At 39.5% G+C, this 20,613-nt stretch overlaps 1 protein-coding gene across 4 annotated transcripts; it reads right to left on the bottom strand.

Moving 5' to 3' along the window:
• Positions 1-19,871, bottom strand: LOC146474225 (synaptotagmin-1-like). 4 transcript variants are annotated; one of them, XM_085117527.1, is made up of 5 exons: positions 19,686-19,871; positions 13,874-14,002; positions 4,218-4,584; positions 2,781-2,845; positions 1-1,790 (listed from the first exon to the last, which is right to left on the bottom strand). In XM_085117527.1, the coding sequence occupies exons 3-5, from the start codon at positions 4,575-4,577 to the stop codon at positions 1,433-1,435; spliced, it is 783 nt and encodes a 260-aa protein (XP_084973653.1). In that variant the 5' UTR covers positions 4,578-4,584; positions 13,874-14,002; positions 19,686-19,871; the 3' UTR covers positions 1-1,432. The 4 variants fall into 4 exon arrangements, with proteins under 4 accessions (XP_084973653.1, XP_084973652.1, XP_084973654.1 ...); XM_085117526.1 differs by lacking the exon at positions 19,686-19,871 and adding an exon at positions 14,302-14,601; XM_085117528.1 differs by lacking the exon at positions 13,874-14,002.
• Between the last annotated feature and the right edge of the window lie 742 nt (positions 19,872-20,613).

The raw sequence follows: 20,613 nt of genomic DNA, 5'->3' as shown, positions 1-20,613 counted from the left end.
TTTTTCTTCCCGGCATTCGAAATTACGTATATTTTAAAAACAATTATCCTGCGAAATCGCGCGGAATATCGACTGATGCCTAGCCGACGAGGCCATAGGCCGAGTTGGCAAAAATCAGGGGATATTCCGCAAGATTGAGCAGGATAATTGTTTTGTCATTCCACGAATTGATAACAAATCCAATTTTATTGCAGAAAAGCTGGAGACGATCTTTATTTTGCCATTTTTCTCCCCGACACTCGAAATTACATATATCGCAGGATATCTGTTGACTACGGAGGATGAATGTTAAGCGCATTATGACCAAATTTGGGAAGTGTTACAATGTGTTGAATAATAAATATAAATATCACAACATATGGTGTACTTATGCATATTAAGAGATGCATATTAAGACTGGTAGAGCTAACTGACTGAAAAAAAAAATCATTTATTCACCAGGCTTAAAATATAACATCACATTACTTTCAATTAGTATAGAGGAGGTAAAAATTGATAAAATCCGTTTATAGAAGGGAAGGTAAGAAGATGGGGTGGTAGGGGTTGGGTGGTGAGAGAAGATTTAACCTAAGACCAGGTGTAGACGCTATACCTAATTCAACTGAGTTTACTTTTGTGTGCTTAGTGACCTGGCCTTTGAGTGGTGCGACTCCAACCTCGTTTCCACTCAAAGGCCAGGTTACTAAGCAAACAATGGGCTATTGGCAAGACAAGTTTACTCAGATTAATTCAATCAAATTTGAAATGGTCAACACCACTAGGAGTGGAAAGAAAAGCGCCCTGCAAAAACTTTGAACTGTACGCTGACACATATTAGGGAGCTTAACAGCGACGACGCCAACGGCAACGAAAACGTCACCTGAAAAAATTTAACTTAATTTCATTTGTGCTACTTCGCAATGATTTCAACTCGCTCAACTTCTACAGAAACGGCGAACTATCCAGGAACCAAGTTAAGAGTGGCGTTCAAGTTAAGGAAGAAAATGAAAAATTTACCGTCGTGTGCTCACGTTCTCCTAGAATTTGATCATTTCACGTTGTTGTTTTGCAGAGGACAGCAAAGAAATGTACCAAAATGTAAAACGCACGTGAAGAGCGATTGTTTTTGCTCATTAAACCTATTGTTTTGTGGCGTTGTTGTTGTCGTCGCCGTCGTCGTTGCTTAAGCTCCCTATTAGCTACAAAATCTGAACACTTGTCAGCTGACATCTTGAAATTTTGACGTCCGAAATTTGATCTCAGTGTCGACTAAGCAACCAAACAAATTGCAGATCCGCATCTTATGCAGATCTGCTTGAACAATGGGTATGGTCACAAGACTACCTATCAATTATACATCCTTTTTACAATTACACAATTTCATAAAATTATGTACAAAGTATTTAAGTCGAAAATAAAAATAAACAGTCCCCGATAGAAGCGAGTTCAAGCGTTATTCTAATCGAGGTCTGGAAATGTAAACGCAAAGAGAAATTTCTCTTAAAATGTTAAATCCATGCGTGCCTAACTCGGATAGATGCACGGTGACTTCGCCGATAGCTTTATCTCGAGACATGCAGTCATAGTCTAGAATTTGAAAAATAAGAGTCTGTTGCTGAAGCTCTTGATACTCGATGTCGAACTCATATGCCTCGCTAAAGGCAGGGTTCGCTGTTTCTCTATGGACCCTGGAGATGTACACTCGTTGACGGCTTGGAACAAGCTGTGTTTTGACGTATACGGCTGGGAAAATGTCGTCATCTTTAGGCGGCAAGTTCTGCGCACTAACAAGCTTCACAAGGAGCACAGATCTAAAAGACAGACAAATGAAAAAGAAGTCATAGCCCTGCCTTAACGTTAAGGCACGTAACAAGAAACCAGTCAAGGGGTATTCCCAAGGGTCAAGTTCGTTTTAAGGGGACAAGTTTCTTTCAACGAGCAGGTCAAACGGACAAGTTTCTTCGTGTGATCTGGTCTCAGGGATTATTTTTCAAGACTGTGTAAGGTAAAAGCTCCTTTCAGCGTAAAGCCAGACCGCTACCTGAGACTAGACGTTTTAACGAAAATGGATAGCTAACAGGGAGAAACGTGCCCTCGAAAATTGTTGCAGGAACTAGTGACCTCGCGTATAGCAGTAAAATTTAGAAAGTAATATTTGTTTAACGAAGGGTAAACTAGTTGACGATGGTCGGTCGACTAGCAACCTGTGGACTTAAGATACCAGTTCGAACTGGAATTTAAAAATGTTGGTTCTTGTGAAAAAAAAAATGAAACCATAGAGAACATAAACGCTCGAAGAGAAGTATGAACTTAACTCAAACACGAAGCCAAAAATGTTCAGAATTTTAGCTCGAAAATCACTGAAGATTCATGAAAGTTCCCACCACGGCCCTATTTCGGCTCTCGTGTCTAATTACATGACGAGAGTGTTTTCACATTATCATCCCAATGGACCAAATGAAATCAAACGTTGCTAGACAAAACATGCATATGGGGAGTAGGGATGGCGCAGTGGTGAGAGAACTTGCCTCCCACCAGTGTGGCTCGGGTTCGATTCCCGGACTCGGCGTTATATGTGGGTTGAGTTTGTTGTTGGTTCTCGTCCTTGCTCCCAGAGATTTTTCTCCGGGTACTCCGGTTTTCCCCTCTCCTCAAAAACCAACATTTCCAAATTCCAATTCGATCTGGATTATTGTCAAGCACTTTATCATGAGCCTCTGGCTCGGGAGATTTCGCAAGCACTCCCCGTGTTATTGACATTAAATAAATAACTATACTTTCCAAGGGAAAAATTAACTTACGTTTTTAAAGCATACTGATAGTGATAATGAAGCGTGAAGGTTAATCGGCCTCTTCCACCTTGCTCCTGTACGATTGAAACAGAAGATTAAGTCCATACATAATGAAAAACCAAGAAGAACCTAACGTGAAAGGTTTGACGAAAAGCGGGAAAAGTCTGCAACGTTCAGTTCCGTGTTCGTGATTTCGCGTTACGTATAATTACGCATTGCAAAACATTTAAGTGTTTTTCTTTTTCAAAGTATAATTAAATGTAATTATTAGATTCAGTGTGAATTAGGCCGGGGTCAAACGTTGAACTTCACATGAGATGAACTAAACTGAGCGAATTAAGTTCATGATAAGTTCGACGTTTGACTTTACTGCATGAGTTCGTACGACTCAATTTGGATCGACCAACACGTCCTATCCATCTGATTCAGACGGACAGAACGTGTGAAGATCGGCTGTGGAACAAACGTCGATCCCACTGATCGAAAGATTTTGTCTTTGGTGCTCTGAATTTGGTTCGACGAATTATGTTCCACGTTTCACCCAACGGTCGAGCGTTACCCATTTGGGTCGACCCAAATTACAATTTGGTTTAAAGCATAAACGACATTTCACACAGCCTACTATTACGCCTAACCGCAAGTCCCCTCCTCTCCCCTGCAGCTTATAATCTGTGTCTAAGAGCGCATTCTCGAGTGAAAATTCTTGTGACAGAATAAACAGGATATCAGTTCCAAGAAGAACGTGATTCCGGCCGTTTTCGTTAACCTGAAAACCTTCCCAAAGAAAAGAACCCAATTTCCCGTTCCGAAGTTCATCAACGGACTGGGCCCTAGTTTATCACATCGTTTAAATTGTGTCATATGAAGAAATGAACCCCACGACCAGAAAGATCATATAAAAATTAGTAAGTTTACCAGGTTTGTTTATGTTTCACTGCGTAATAACCAGGCTGTGATTCGTCAAAGGTCACCCAAATTCCATACAAATGTCTCTAATTCTGAGATGGCGTCCCCCAAATCCATACAAAGTCTCTAATTTTTTTTTCCAATTTTTGAAAGCCTTCTACATGGTTGCAATCTAACAACAGAACCTCAAACTTAATAACCTGACTAATTTTAATGTGATATCTTTCTTGTGATGAACTCCAGTTTCTGATTAAATGATAATTTAAAAACTCGTCCCCAGTCTCCATTCGAACTTCGGAACGGGCAATTGCTTTTTTCAGTAATCTGTATTCCTTTCATTCTGCCATCGGGGGCAGAATGAACGGAATTCTATCCTCTTCATTCCGAAAACAGAATAGGCCCCATAAGATCACGAACACCGCCTATTCCGTGTATCCCTATTCCGGAATAATTCCAAAAAGAACGCGCCCAAGAAACCTTACACACGTTCGCCTCGTAGCGCCTACTACAAATACAGAAAAGAAAAATCAGTCTACAAACTCTGCTCTGTTCTGCCATCTTCGGTTGGACCATTGTAGCTGTCATCATTGGCAAGCTGTCCTTCTTTTTCGGAAGCCACAAGCTTTTCACCTCTCTCCTCTTCTCTTTCTTTCTTATTTTAGCCAGTTTTTCTTCATTCTCTTTAGAAGCAGTTCTCTCTCTCGTCGGTGAATAAAGTCTTTTCTTCGATTGTCCTGGACTGGACGATGTCAATATTATTCTTGGAGGGCACAGTTCTTTTGTTTCGGCGTCTCTTCTTGGTTCCGATCTTTTCTTGTAGATTCTGAAGGCTAAATACACGAGAATTGCGACTACGGAGGCACCAGCTACGATTGAAACAGCGATGATGTATACTTGCATTTTTCAGCTGAAAGAACAATAAACAACGGCAAATATCAGTGATGTAGCTACTTCAGTCATCACTTTTTAACCTTGCGATGGCCAAGACTGCTCGCGAGTTTAAAACAGAGGAGATTTTTACTATGTAAAATACAAGGCTGCAAGAAAACAAACAGCATCCGGCCAGGAAAGTACTCCTCAGTAGCTTTCATTTGAATGGTCACACTTTAGGATTTCATCCACAGACTGAAAAGTTCGAGCCATCTCGTTCAACATAATAAATAGCATCATAGGAAAGTACTGATCAGTAACTTCAGTTCATGCGTAAAAATTTCATACTCGGATTCAAAAGTTAGAACCAACTTCTACAGTGTAATAATCGGCACCACAGGAAAGTACTGCTCAGTAGCTTTCATCTCATCGTGAATTTCCAACTGATCTTTTAAAGACTTCATCCACAGACTCAAAACTCTGAACTTAATTAAAATGACATCTGGTACGAAATAACGTGAGGAGTTACTTTCAACTCAAAAACATTTCAATGCTAATTTCGTTCAAGATGTTTCAATTACCGTTATCGGATATAAAAACGTTCAATTCATGTATTCATGTGATTATAGTATTTATCAACATATACAGGCTATCAGTACGTGGATCAATTCTTTAAAGACTACCGCTAATGATATTTGTACCATCACACAAAACAAAGACATGTAAAATACGCGTCTGATATATGGACAACCCTAACATGCGATCACTTGCGCGATCTAATTGGTTGTTGGGCTATCAGGTCATCTACTCGTAGTCTCTTTGTTAAATAGCGGAAATAAAGGTTTCTTTGTTTAAATGGAAAGGTTTTGTTTGTAAGAAAAGTTTCTCACAATATTCGTACATATGCTCTGGCTAACTAGAGAAAACTTCGCACTCTACGCGTCTCGTTCATGGACGACTCATTTTGCTGGAAGGCTGAATTTTTAAATAAGGGGAATTTATTTGAGCAATAAAGCGGATATGGAGTAAGCCTAAGGCCCTGTTTACAATAATGTTTTTATTTAACAAGTACATTTTTTCTCTTGAACGCAATTTATCCTATCTTCCAAACGATCTGGAAAACGTTTGTGTAAACAGAGATCTTTCAAAACTGTTTCAAAAGTGGAGACTTTTCAAAGCGCATTGTGGAAAACGTGAAAACGGGCACTTCTGAAAAAGATGGCACTGTTTTCAATCGTTTAAAGTGGACTTCTGTAAGGTAGTGAGGAAATGTGTAAACGATAGCGGGAGAAGTTAGTGTTGTCGAAAATAATTTTGGCAAGTTTTAAGCCAGATGAGAATGGCGACGTTAACTGCGAACTTAATATTACGGTTCCTTTCAATAATTTAAGTGTAAAATCACTTGTATCAACTTTTGTACTGAGAATAAGACGATATTTATCTAAAGTCAAACAGAGCGAATGGAAGGACTCATTTAGAGTGCTTTCCACTCACCACGGGACGGCGAAAATGTCGAATGGAAGTAAAATAGGTCTTATAATTCAATGTTTCGAGCAAATTGTCCTAAAAGAAAATGGAAGTGTAATACTTCCAAATGATACTGACACCCCAACAATTTTCCAATAGTAGAGGTGGAATTTTAAAAGTTTAGTTAAAAACAGGGGCAAAATACTTAAAATGTTATCTCTTGGGTTCCCAGATCGTTTTCGGCTGCTTTTCAAAGACGTTTGTGTCAGCTAATGAGCTTTGATCAGCTTTGACCTGGCTTCGGATATTTTAGCGGAAAGTTTAAGTTGCAGAAAGTTTTAGGGTACGGATGAGCTGTTGTTAGCCTCACGAAGATACTAGCAGCAGACCTTATTTCGCATTGTTAACAACATATTTGCCCCATTCGAAAACGAAAGGAATCAATTTTCTTTATTTCGAGCTGACATTTTTCCGAAGAAAACTTAAGATTTTCTTTACAACCAAATCCGATTTCCTCAGGTTATTAAGGCTTTTGAGTGCCCCTGTAAAAAGAAACCAAGATTTAAAGTTTCGATGTAGATGGATGTAGTACCCGAAACATGTCTTTTAAATAAGAAATGTTGCCTTCATTTTAAGCGTTTAATTCTCCATTTTTAAAAACATTTTTCTCGTTTTTGATTCCTCATTTTATCGGCAAACGGTAAACAACAAACACGCATAAATGATATAGCGAATATAATAAAATATCGCTAAGTAGTCAGTTTGATTTGCGATGGGAAACAGTTGAGAATCGGTCGGCATGAAATTGATGGAAAATAAAATTGAAAACACATTACTGTTGCACGACAACAACAATTTTCGTTGAACGCCACTGATTTAAAACGTTCAACATTGTAAACCGAGTTAACTGTCAGTCTAATAGAGCAATATTCATTTTAGGTTCACAAGGTTTGGAAAACTGATCAAAACGTATGTTACAAAACAAATGTAGTTTAATGGGGCACTTTGTACTTTGTGTTTTCAATCCTGGCCGTGTATACAAAAAAAAAGCATTATTTGAGAATATAAAGGAGTGCTAGGGGGCAAACTCCCTGGACACGTTCTCAAGTAAAATTTGATTCACTGGGAACAGAGAAAAATCTCTGGCCCCGGCGCACTAACAAACTGAGCTCCAAGGTCAACTGCGGGAAGATCGTAGGAATTCAGGTGTTTAACTTGCGCCAGTGGAGGTACACATTACACAAATTAGAGGTTATACACGAGTCATTCTGATGTCGTTGACTCGACTTCCCTTTTTCCTTTTTAAGTGAAACTAAAAATATCCCTCCTAAAGCCTGACGTTTTCACATGGAGTTTTAGGTAATTTATGTCGCACTTTCCTAATACAACGTTTATCGCGCTCACTGAGCCGGTTCAAACCGCGTGTACTTGAATAAACTTGCAGCGATTTGAGCGCGATTTATAGCCGCGATATCCCAGGGGTTCGAACATGTTTGAATCTTGATGCAAATTTGCAGGATTTCTCAGAAAACGTCCAGCGATATCGCGCTGAAATCGTACAGAAGTCGCATATGGTATACAGGTACGATTTGAAGTCACAGTTTTGCACGAGAAAAATTCCATTGAGCGTGCGACAACAATTGCATCAAAAATCGCACCTATAAACGAAGGAGGACTGCGCGACTAACACTTCAAAACGCTCTCTCTCGCTAAGCATTCATGCACACTTTGCCATCACCATAGCAGCGATCTCAGGTATAGCTTGCGTTATATTCAGTTGTCAGTTTGACAAAATCCCGTAAATGAAAACAAAATTTATCGACAAAGGCGGAAAATCTTACGTTTAGAGTTTGTATAAATTTGACTTACCTTAATCGGTGGCGAGCTTTCTGTTTTTACAAGTATTTACAAAGTCCGCTCGGGTCACAGTCAAACATTTACATTGATTTCTATAAGAGCGATTGGACATTTGGTTGCAGCTAAAATAATACTCTAATGGTAAAAGGAATAAGTGATTGAAGCCCAATGTTAATTAGCTTTTCTGACCATGAATATTTATGGTTAAAAGAAACAAACATTTGAACTTTCCGCAATCAAACATTGTTCTTGAGAGAGAGAGAGAGAGAATTTCCACGTACCTAAAGTTGCGTTTATCGCTTGCTTGTGTTTTGGATTCTCAGATAACTTTTCTCGAGATACTAGGCACATTAAAGATTCATTTTTGAATAGGTTTGCACTACTAATTAAGACAGAAATGTCTGTGAAAAAAATCATTACTGATTCAAAGAAAATTAACCTAGAGCTTCTTTGCACTTGAAAACGACGCAAACGTGCGAATTTTTCAGAGGATCCGCAGAGTTTGCAGGAAAAATGATCCATTTCCAAGCGTGACACCATCAACAAACTACACAGTTTTACGGTGATAATTTACTAGACCATAAACTGAAAACACGTGGTCGATCTCGCGCGAAGATCACGCGATTCGCGAAAACACGACGCGCGTGCGGAATGCTTGTGACTGTTCGCTTAACTTTCGCAGTTTAAAAAAAAATGTATCAAGAAGTATTTATTGTTAATGTACATAATCCTTAATGCAATTCCTGTTGGCTATAAAGAAACCAGAATCGAATTAAGTGCCATATTAATTTAATTTAACTCTTGTATAACACGTTATTATTGCCATAATATCGTTACCAATTTTTAATTTTGGTGTAAATTATTCACATAATCAAATAATAAGAAAAGAAATAAAAATAGAACGCAAATTTCCTTCAGAGGGCGAAATCACACTAGTAAGCTTATCGTGTCACTTGTATCTGCCAACAAAAATTACGGTACAAGTTTCATTTGTGTGAAATAGACCACGATAAGCGAGTTCTTGAAAAAGAGGCCATTGACTACACAAGGCAATTTTTCGTGCAAATTACTCAGCAGTTTTGAATATACGAAGTACATTGCACTGAGGGTTGCGACACGTTTTTTCAAAACCTCGTTTGATTTTCCTTCCTACCTCGCTCTAAGCAATATGAGAGGGATTTCAAAAGCCTCGCTAAATTTGTTTCTATATGTTCAAAGCAGTAGAGACTAGTTTTCTATAATCCTATATCGGCACATGAACCCGACTCAGTGTTTCATTTACATATGCAAAACGAAAGTACGTCGCACCTTTAACCTCGAGGAAGAATTTGAATGTTTCAGAGTATTCCTTTGACTTGCTTCTTTAGCCTCGCCGTTTCTTTAATCTCGATGGTGTAAGCAGCTTTCCACAACCTGTATTTCTAAGCCACGAGTAATAATTTTGATTTTAACAAGCAAGGTTTGGGTACACCTCTTTCTTGAAGGTTCAAAAAGTAAATTAATTTGCCACATTAAAAGGCATTAAGGCATTAATTTCTTACAACGATCGACACTTACTCTCTCCTAGCTATACCAATATACTTCCAAATAGATAAGTATTGAGAATAAAGAAAAGCATCAACTAAGGTGGATGTTGATTTGGTGTGCTACTAAATTCTCTCAACTAGCGTCCAAGGAAAAGGATAGAAATCCGTAACTGAGAATTGATAATTTGATCTCTGGAGTAAAAACTTTCATTCTAATGGAAGCCTTACTGTGGCATTAGTCAAAGTAACCGGTTCGTAAATAATTCACTAAAGGCGAGTTTCTATGATATCTTATCCCAAGTCAGTCAATGTTCTTTCAAAATTTCTCAAGACGGAAACAGTAAACAGAAATCGAAGTTTCCCAACTTGAAACACAAACATGATAAGAATTGAAAACTGAGCTTTGCCGTAGTAACAATGACACATTGCGTGGCACTTTCGATTTTAATTAGACATCAAAGATTACTTCTTTAAATTATTGTTCGTGAACTTTTAATTCGCCTCGAGGGTCGATCGTGTTTTCCAATTATGCCGCTAATCTCCTGATCCTATTTCCGCGCCAAATGGTTTTTAATGACCACTGTTTAGGCGAGTAAAATGATAGCTTCAATAGCTCGAGGCACAAAAAGTTTCCCCTCACTTCGCGCGGCAAGACTCCAAGAAGGGAGCCTGGAATCAAATTGTAGTCTCCAAATTTAGGGATGGCGCAGTGGTGAGAGCACTCGCCTCCCACCAATGTGGCCCGGGTTCGATTCCCCGACTCGGCGTCATACGTGGGTTGAGTTTGTTGTTGGTTTTCGTCCTTGCTCCGAGAGGTTTTTCTCCGGGTACACCGCTTTTCCCTCTCCTCAAAAACCAACACTTCTAAATTCCGATTCGATTTGCAAAGTGTCCCCAATTAGTGCTCTGTACTAAATACATTGACACTTTAATAAAGTGATTTATTTATTTTGGTCATAACGCGAATATTTGACAATTATTCCACGAGCGCGCGTTGGATATGAGATGATAGATAGCCAACGAGGCGCGTAGCGCCGAGTTGGCTATAATCATCTCATTTCCAACACGTAATATCGGTAGGCCTTGCTAATTTCCTTTTCAAGAGCAACCAGAAAACAATATTTAAGGTCGCTACTTCTCGGGCATGGTATAATGGCTCATATACCATGGCCGCTAAGCCAATCAAATCCCTGGAATTGCATTAAACAATGATACAGTTTTTAATAACTCAGGATATCTGTTACGTGCGGGCGACGTATATTGAGTTCGCCATGACCCTATTTGGGCAGTGTCACAATGTGTTGAATATACCCCCTTGTACGGTCAGTCAGTTGTAAACAGGATCACTGTGCATGTCCCCATTAGTTTTTGTGCGCAATAAGTCGTGGGGGTTGTAATTTTTTTTAACCGTTTTTATCGATAGGGTGAAACTTTTTGCCCACACTTGCCAAATATGCTCCATAAAAGACTTACTTCAAGTTCACTTAAGTATTGTGAGTATTGTTAGAACTGTAAATATAGTTATAGTACTATATATAAGTATAGTAAGTGTTGTTAGTGTTATAACTATGTCTGTATGTAACTAGAGTTTAGTATGTAAATGTTGTAAAGCTAATAAAAATTGTCAAAAAAAAAGTTCAATTTCTTTGTGTCAATTTCTGAATGTTTGTTGAAGAACATTACCCATGGTTCATTCTGCTCCGGCATACATTAACAAACTGTTATATCATTACATTCTCAGTCGCCTTCTTCGTTCTGGCTATTCCAACCTCTTGGTTATTCCCAAGGCCAAGACGATAAGTTATGGCGACAGATCATTTTCTGCGGTTGCGCCCAAGTTATGGAATGAACTATACCACAGGCTATAAAACGAAGAACCTCAGTTGGTGGTTTTACATGTAAGAGAGCTTTGAAAACTTACCTTCTCCGTGAAAACTCTTTTTTCTCTTATTTTCGATTTGAATCCGTTGACTTTTTATTGTAAAAAGCATTGAAACCGTCATTAATGTTTAATACGTTTCTTAAGAACCGTTATTATCATAAAACAGTTTTCGCGTTCGGTAACTTTTCGAGACTTTAATTTCGAGAAACCTACCTAGTCCGATTCTGATCCGATATTTTCCTTGCTGAGTCCTCGTTCGTCTTCCAAACAAATTCTCCCACAAATTCGCACTGCTTTTCAGCTAAAGCTCTACTGCCGGCTTAAACAGTCCTGGCCAAAGGAGGCTGAAGTCATCTTAAGCTGGTAAATACCAATTCAAGTACGCTTAAAAGTCATATTAACGAAGACTTCCTTGCATGTGCCCACACCACAGGAAGAAATGCTGACACAATCTTTCGTAGCTATGCGACAGTGGGTGGCCAACGGGCCGGACGCGTAATCGAGGCGGGAAATCGCAAACGTGGGCCCCACGCAAACCAGTGTCACGTGACAATTTTGCTACTTTTAGAACTAGAAAACATTGCGCCACTCTTTACGTCAAAAACCGGAGCGGGTCGTGCGTGTGTTCACGCGTGGCTTACGCTGACTTGTTGTTTACGGATGGCTAGCAATGATGAAGGAAGACAAAAAAACCGCGAGTTTATAGACAGCAATCAAAAAACACTTGTAAATGGCGAGCTAAATGCCGTGGTCGAAGAGTCCATCGTTCTGCCAAATCGATTGAAAAACGATGTCGCAGGCTTTCCGTAACACAGACAACGGTAAGCCCTCGCTGGACCTTTGCATGCTTTTAAAATGTTCATGTTACAACAAACATTTTTTTTTGTGTAACATTGAATGGACCATTCACTGTATAAAATACGACAAGTTATGATTGTAATTAATAAAAACATGTTAGCAAGCTGATCGTAGTTGCAGTGATTTTTATACATCGTGGCCAAACAGTATTGAAAAGCCTTGCGTGGAGTTGCGCGCGAATTTGAGCTCGATCAATTTGAAAGCGAGTTAGTTTCCTCGTTGAAGCTAAAAGAGGCGTAGGAGGTTAATTTTCTTCCATTTCCTCGTTCTGGACATATGTTCCGCAGCTACAGACATACAAGGGATACAATACGAACGATTTAAGGTGAGTTTTCATGTAAAAGGAGCGCCATAAGCGGAAGCAACTGACAAAAGCACAAGACGAGATCGCGTGCTGAAACCAGTGCGACACAAACTTGAGTGAAAACAAAAGGAACGAACTTTTTTTTTCTGTATCTGTGCTAATGTCGTCCATTTAACCAGCATAATTCCAGAATGAGTGTAAACACAACCGCAAGTAAACAACGATCGCCATATTGGATCTCATTACGAATTGGTGATCAAAATTTCAAAAGGCACTGCGTTTTCGTTTGTCACCTTACGCTTGTGTTTCTTGTACGTGTGAAAATCTTTACATTTTTCTTTTCGTTTAGTTTTAAGCTTGTCGGGTAAAGCACCCTAAACTTGTACGAAAAACTTCAAAGCAAACGCCGAGAAGGCACTGGGGACGAGTTTGCGTTGAGCGAGTACGCGCGCACGAATTAAAAAAAATTCACACATCGAACAATGCAACCCCTCGCACTCCATTGAGCTAAACAAACAGGCAAACAGGAATGAACTCCTCTTTGACATAACACTTAAAGAGAGTGGCAAACACAGGAAGTCGTAAGGTGTCTCAAAAATAATTGGTTCGGAAGTCACAATGTTCAGTCGCAAAACGCGGACATTTGTTTTGTGTAATACACCTGTAGAAACCTTCCGCATTCACCTCAGTGCTGGTTCGAAATACTAATTCTCCTATGTGATTTCCTTATGTTTCCTTAAAAGCATGTTGTGAGAGTTGCGCGATAGATCTGCTTAAGACAATGTCCCGTGGTTATCGATAATTTCTCGTTTCTCGTTTTATTGTTATCCGTCTGTTTAAATGTTAGGAAGAGAAACTTGAAGATCATCAGAAATTGAGATAAAACCGAAAAATAGAAACATTTGTTCAATTAAAACAGTTTTTAATACGAGTAACAATTCCAACCCGATAAGTCGGCACAACGAGCTGTCGTCAGCTGCGTCAATGAATCTTGAAGCAAAAAATGTTAAATTAAAACAATAAAATTTGCTGGGAAGCTGCGAGGTAAACTTTTTAACTGTTCTCAATCGTAAGTGAAGCACAAAAAATAAACCGGCTCAAATTAAACTCGAGAGCGTACAGGGAAGCCCGACTAAGGCGCTAATTTTATACCGCATAACTTAAAAAAAAATACATTTCTTAAATTAATTTTAGTAGTTTCACATTGTATCATCGGCTCCCAAGCTGACGGGTCAAATCGCATTAGCAGAAAATTCTATTCAAAATTCACTCTTTCATATCAAGTGATGTTACGACACTCATAACCCTAGATTCTTTGTTAACTAAGCATGTTTCAAAACTGTAAGAGTTGAAATATCGTATTAAAATATAACCACTTAAAATCGATAACAGCTGATTAACCTGGCGATCACACCATTGTCAATTCACTCACCTGATCATAAAAGGTAACTGTACAGAATTTCAAAATTCCGCTTTCGATTTTTGATACTCCGCGTCTGCGATTTCTGTGCCGAAGGTGTAAGCTTAAATAACAACGTTTCTAACTTTGATCCAGTCGCATCTGTCGAGTATAGAAACAATATACTTGATAAGAAAACATTGTTTTCTCAAAAGTCCAAAACTATTTACATAAAGGAGCGAGTTAACTGTTTAGCCGAGCCGTTGAGAAAGTACAAAATTTCTTCGGTATTATACAAAACCTGACAAAAGAGCGACCAAAATTTATTTCCACTGAATAAACTACAAAGAGTTGCGATATAGATTGTAGGATTTAAATGATTGCAGAATATTTCCAAATTTAAATGTCGCGAGGGCTTTCTCAATTCCATCACATGAAACAACCTAATAACTTTCACCTACCAGTTCCCAAATGAGAAGAAACCATCTTGATCACATCTTTAAAAAGCATTCTCCAGCACTTTCAAAGTATCAAAACTTTGCCATGGCAAATACTTTGAAGTGTATTCGCAGCGAATCCCAATATTCCGGAAAAACGATCCGTTATTGACGATTATTGGTCTCCCAACGGCCACAAAATCTGTTGACATTTACCTAATTTGAATTGCAAAATCGAGTAACGTTTTTCCATAACTCTTGCAAATAAAGACTAAATTTGAACAAAGAGCGCTTGGTAAACACTCGCGGACAACCAATCAAAATCGCGTATTTAATAGAGGCCGCGAATTACACGAGTTGTAACTTGTTCATTTGGAATGAATGCGGAAAAACTGAAACTACAGAGCTAAAACTAGAATTTTAGAAATGTGAGCGAAATAGAGAAAGGTAACCTCAAATTTGGTAGGATGACATAATTAAGAAACTTTCCTCCTGATTGGGAATCACACAAGTCTTTATCTGTCGTTCAATAACACTTATAGCGAAACAGCAATATTCGGTCGTGCTTATAATTCCAATCTATTTATATTACAACCCCAGGACATTTGTCTCCAGAAAATTCTCCCAGAGAACTCAACTGCGGCATGTTTTGGAGTGTGCACAGTGCTTGTTTATCATGGTTGAGGTCACGCAATTGTCTCGGTATGGATTAAAATGCACTTGGAAAGTTCCGTTTCCATTTAATTGCTCGCCTGCGGGTAAATTTCACGAAACGTTTAAATTTGAAATTAATATTGTCTACGACTTATCTAGAGTTACCAAATGATCAAAGGCTGAATGATATTTTAATTTGTGCTTGGATATTGTGCTACAAAAGACAGTTTTACAATATAAACCTTCACGATAGTGGGACGTGTTTTGCAAAGAAAAATATATTTCATGAAAAACGGTAATTAATATGCCCCTCAAAATGAATATGCATGATACAATAGATTTATGTTCGCAAACCCAAACTTTCTTAAACCAGCTACAATATGTTATTGGGAACTCTTGCCTAACAAAAGCCCAATCTCTAGTCTCCTTCGAAGCCGTTATTTGACGCGTCACGCAACGCTCCTATGCAAAATATAACGGCAAGGCCTGGCTTGTGGCGTAAGTTCGACTGCTCTTGTCGCATCATCCGATAGTAAGGTGGCACCGATTGAACCTTCGAATTTCTTCCGCGCTGAATCAAATGCATGAAGTACGCATGCCACAGCAATTAATATGGCGTCTTTTGAAGCGAAATACTGGCGAAATTAGTAAGGAATAACGTTCAAATGAGGTGAAGTATTTATGAATATAATTATAGATATAGTGTGCAAAAAATGCAGTGGAGCAATTAAAGTATAAAGATTGGGAGAGCATAGTTCTATGTGAAAAGTTTTTTTTCTCTAAAACTTCTCTAATTTGAAAAGCGAATGCAGTTAAATTCGATGTCCAAATCAACAGTCGAACTTTTTCCGAACCTCTGACGAACTCAATTATGATTAAATTAAATTCGACACGGTAGAAGTGCAGTCTTCAAGTAGCATGATTATATATATAGATCGGTTTGCCTAAAGGTAGTGGAGCTCCCACGGATCCAATCATTGTTTAGGAAAAAAATTGTTGGGAATGTAGTTTTTATGTAATGAGTATGAGCGTGGACAAGAAGCAGAACGATGGGTGAAAAGAAAAAGCGAAAGAGAAACGAGGAAAGGAAAGGAATGAAAAACTGTACGGGGAAAGAGCAAGTGGCTGTTTTAAAGAAACCCCAACGAAAACGTCGCTTGAAAATATAAGTTCGCGTTACCTGTACTACTTCGTGATTATTCCAATATGTTCAACCACAGTTAGTAGAGGGGACTAACTAACTACGGTTGAACTTGTACAATGAGAACTATCCAGTTGAGTAACAGAACAGGTGGGAACGGCCTTCAAGTTGAGACAGAGAATGAAAATTTACCGTCATGCGCTCACTTTCTCCAGAAAACCTTGGATTTCGTCATTTCACATTGTTGTTTGGCCGAGTACAACGAAGAAATGTACCAAAATTTATAACGCACGTGCAGGACCTTTGTTTTTGCTCATTAAACCTATCGTTTTGTGTAGCCGTCGTCGATGTTTAAGTTCTCTGTTTTATAGTCGTGGTGAAAACTGCATGATTTTATTCAAGTATAATTTACACCGCGTCTTTGTAGTTTCTTAGATAAAAACTAATCTTTGTCCAACCTCAACTATCGTGTTTTTTAAGCGTTCTACTTTTTGAAGGTGACACACATCAGTGCCATGTTGTGAGTTTAACGGTGCATGTATGCATGGCATCAAGATGCCTTTTCACCTTCATGATATTTTTTACCCGTCTCATTAGGGTAATGGAAATCCACACTCAATTTATAATGGCCGTTAAAACAGAGATAGAGGAAATATCCGAACTAGTAATCGGAAGGTCTTTGGTTCGACGCTTGATAGGAACACTGGGATTTCGTTTTTCCGAGTATGCCTGAGTCACTTTGAATAATACTTAATTTTCAAGAAATATCTTATGGATAAGGGGGTTAATTTCTAAAGGAACTGGGTACTGCGTCGATAGGGAGTAGAAGCGAATGTTTGATTTATCAACAGAGTTGATAACTAAAGGTTTGTTGTTCGTCCGTCGATACGACGAGGACCATCTATTCATCTTGGGGTAGGGGTAGCCTTGCTCTGTGGGACCGCAGATGACTGGTCAGACAGATCCGAGCCCGAAAGAGTCTGTGGCAGTGTGGACAAGGAAGGGGTGGGGCAGCTGTAGTGTTGTCGGCTCTATTCTTTCTGGTCTGCCTGTGTTCTTCAGCCACAGCAGTCCGGTTGGTCTCGCATGCTTTGGCACCCTTGTGGACAGCTGATCGCCACGCTGCTCTGTCTTGGGCTGACTGCTCCCATTTCAGTGAAGCTTTCAGCGCGTCCTTGAATCGCTTCTTCTGGCCACCTTGGGAGCGTTTTCCTTGCTGAAGTCTGCCAAAAAGCAGTTTCTTTGGAAGTCTTTCGTCTGACATGCGAGCTAAATGTCCTGCCCAGCGAAGCTGTAACTGCATCAGTATGGTGTAGGTCATCACGGGTGAGGACCTCAGTGTCACTGTCTGGGATCTTGTCTTGCCACTTTATGCCCAGGAGTTTTCTAAGGTAGGTGGTGTAGAAGCGGTTTAGCTTCCTGGCATGACCTTGATAGACCGTCCATGTTTGAGTGTTTCACAGCCGTAGAGCAGCGTGGTGAGAATAATGGCCCGGTATACCTTGATCTTAGTACTAAAGGTAAATTGGCCACCGTGAAGAGATTAGAGTGCTGACGTGTCGAGCGTTAGCCCTTCGTCACTCAGAGTGAATCTGACGAGGAGCTAATGTTCGAAACGTCACTGAGCATTCGAATCCCTTTACGGTGGCCAATTTATCTTTAGTTTTGATGAACCAAGCATTCGAAGAAATCTCGGGTTCGAACGGCGCGAAGGCGACCGTGACTGCTTAATAATAGTGGCTTTGTTTAAAGTATCGTGCTGACATCCCTTTTAGGACTCTGTCAACTGGCCGTTTGAAAGACGGTAGCCGGTACCATATTTCGGGAAGACTCGCTAAATCATATCATGTTCACTTTTCAGTTTTCACGAGAGGCAAACTTACCGCAAATCGCACAAAAGTAGTCTGTGACCAGGCTCCTAAGTGGGGTATAGGGCGAAGACGAAAAATCGCCCTATACCCCACTTGGGAGCCCGTTCACAGGCTGCACAAAAGCTTTCCAAAAAGTTCATTTCCAGAAGCTAATGCAGAACATAAATCAAACAGGTCTTGATAAAAGCAGATAAGCTGTTATTTTTAAAAAAATAGACAACCACTATGGGACAGTTATTTAAACAAAGTCCAACTTAGGCCGCGGCTTAAGACAATCAGTGGGCCTCCAAATCTATTTATAAGTGTTTTATTTTAAGTAGATAAATAGTTATCTAGTCTGGGATGCAAGCCTTTTTGCTACCGTCAGTAGCAGCCAATGTTTAGATGATTGGTGGCAAAATTGAAAACGGCTTAGAACGTGGTTTTTTTAAACACCGTCCAAACTTTCTTTTAATAACTGACCCAATTTGAGTTTGTAATAAGACATGCTTCGATCGTCCAGTTGTGAGTTCGTTTACACTTGTGATTCCAATTCATACTAGCAAACCATTTTTTGTTGTTTGTTGCACGTTAATTTTAAAATATGTTAAAAAAGGGTTATTAAGTTGGAAAATAAATCTGTTGTTAGTGATGGACCATTATAATTCTGACGGGGAAAGACAGGATTGGCGATACCGGAAAAAAAAATGCTGTTTGCTGGAAAGAATAGGGCACAGCAGAGCAAAGAAATATCTTGCCAACTAGTAAACGAAAATTAGTAACGAAAAAATTCAACCATTTTCCAGGTTCTCTCCTCTTCACGTATCAGGGAGAAAGAAGAGGAGAGTGCAGTGAACGAGGTTGGAAAAATTCAGACAGAAAAACCATTGACCAGCCCCTCCCCCGACATGGTTGTTTTGTGCCGCACTCAAGGCGAACACTTAAAGATAAATCTAGATGAAAAGGCCCGAAATTATAGCATTTTAGCGTATATTTCCTGGTAATCAAATTGTTGTCGTTTTACTTGCGCGGTTTAGAGCATCCGGTATTATCGCAGAACATACGTTTCCCCGTTACACCCCCCGATACGTCACGTTCACTGCGCGCATTTTGTGCGCTTTCAAGAAACTCTATTTTCAAACGACTGATTGCGAAAAACTACGTGTATAAGCCAACTGGTGATGTTTATGCAGTGAAAACGAACGGAAATCTCTGAAAATCTCTTTCAGGCACTTCACCAACTCATGAAGCGATTCAATTATCGTATTTGTCAATATTTTTGATAACTGAATGCGTTTCGTTTACATCTTGATCGAATCTTCCCCAGTAGACATGACACGCAAGATAGATCAGGATACTTCATGAGGGTAGTGAACATTTACCTCGTTTTACAATGCAAAAGTCACGAACATGTTTTAAATCCCTATGCACGCAGATATTCCCATAAGATAGAGAGAAATCGCTTTACTACGCGCTGATTTTCTTGGTTATAAGCGAGATGAACGAACTTGAAGCTCGAAGGACAACGAAAACCCGCCATTACCGACTATTCTCGCAAACGAAATCGAAAATAATTCGGGGCTTTTCAGTAACTGAATCGAGGCCAATTAAGATTCAAACTGAAGCAACGACATTTGCTGATCACGTATTTTTAAGTTGAGTGCAGAAATACCAAAAATAACGTCAAAATTTTGCTGGCGTGAAGCCCTGATGTATATTACCCGCCGTATGTTTAGGTGAAGGAAATTAGAAATGATACAAACCTTGCTGAAGTAAAGTCTTCAGTACCATAAAGAGGAAAATCATCGTGATCTGTCCATCTCAACTTGTAATGGACAGCTCTTGGTGCCTTGAAAGATTTGTTGGCTGCACAAAACGGCGCGCGACATTACAGAACATGGATTTCGATCTTGAGCCGATCTTTCGTGGCACTGATATGACGAGAAAATGAAATCCGAGAAAGCGGCGTCTGCTTGGATTACCGGTGGGAAGTTGGAAATAAGAGACTATGAAAACACAACGTTAATTAATAAGTTTTAGTCTTTTCTGGATTTTATTTTCAAAGTCAACTTCATGTATCTAAGCTACGATCGATAAGATTATGCGTAAAAGCGTCAGTTTGCTTAGCTTAGAGACAAACTACTAGACCTCCTAAGGAGCGAGCTGGGCAATTTATCATTTATTTCGGGAGGACCCGGGGTGGGGGGTACTCACATTTTGACACGACTGGAGTGATAAGAGGAAATTTGTGGAATGGTACCCAGTTTAGGGCGTTAAAATCTAAAATGAGATTGTGATGGTACATTTTAGGGCCGAATAATATGACAAAGGAACTATTTGTCAGTCAACTGATAAGGTACCTCGCTGGGGTAGAAATTAATTTGAGCTGACAGGCAACAAAATCAGATTTTTGTACCTGTTTAGCCTGTGTACAGCCGCCTCCTCCCCTTAGGAAAAATCCTTTTTTTTACCTGAGTGGAGGGGGCGGCTGTGCACACGCCCTTGTCATTTTATATTGGAGTTCCAGCCCTCCCCGCGCCTATTTTGAAGAAAGTTTCACGGCTCCAAAGCGTCCATTTTAGAATACAGCAGTGACTAACGATAAAAGGCTGACTATACATTTTCTCCAATATTTCGTTAGCCAAGGCCTATTAACCTTTCAGGGAGTAAACCGACTTAAGTAGATTTAGT

Source organism: Pavona decussata, unplaced genomic scaffold, assembly GCF_977016875.1.
Source record: "Pavona decussata unplaced genomic scaffold, jaPavDecu1.1 SCAFFOLD_91, whole genome shotgun sequence".
Taxonomy (NCBI): domain Eukaryota; kingdom Metazoa; phylum Cnidaria; class Anthozoa; order Scleractinia; family Agariciidae; genus Pavona; species Pavona decussata.
The sequence above is the reverse complement of the archived record's forward strand: the minus strand, read 5'-3'. Positions and strand labels throughout refer to the sequence as shown.

Excerpts from the sequence above, each read along its gene's own strand:
- LOC146474225 (XM_085117527.1), bottom strand. The coding sequence starts at position 4,577 with ATGCAAGTATACATCATCGCTGTTTCAATCGTAGCTGGTGCCTCCGTA. Across the intron at positions 2,846-4,217 it reads AGATGGCAGAACAGAGCAGA|GAGCAAGGTGGAAGAGGCCG; the intron begins GTTTGTAGACTG and ends TCAATCGTACAG. Across the intron at positions 1,791-2,780 it reads TATCAGTATGCTTTAAAAAC|ATCTGTGCTCCTTGTGAAGC; the intron begins GTAAGTTAATTT and ends TCTGTCTTTTAG.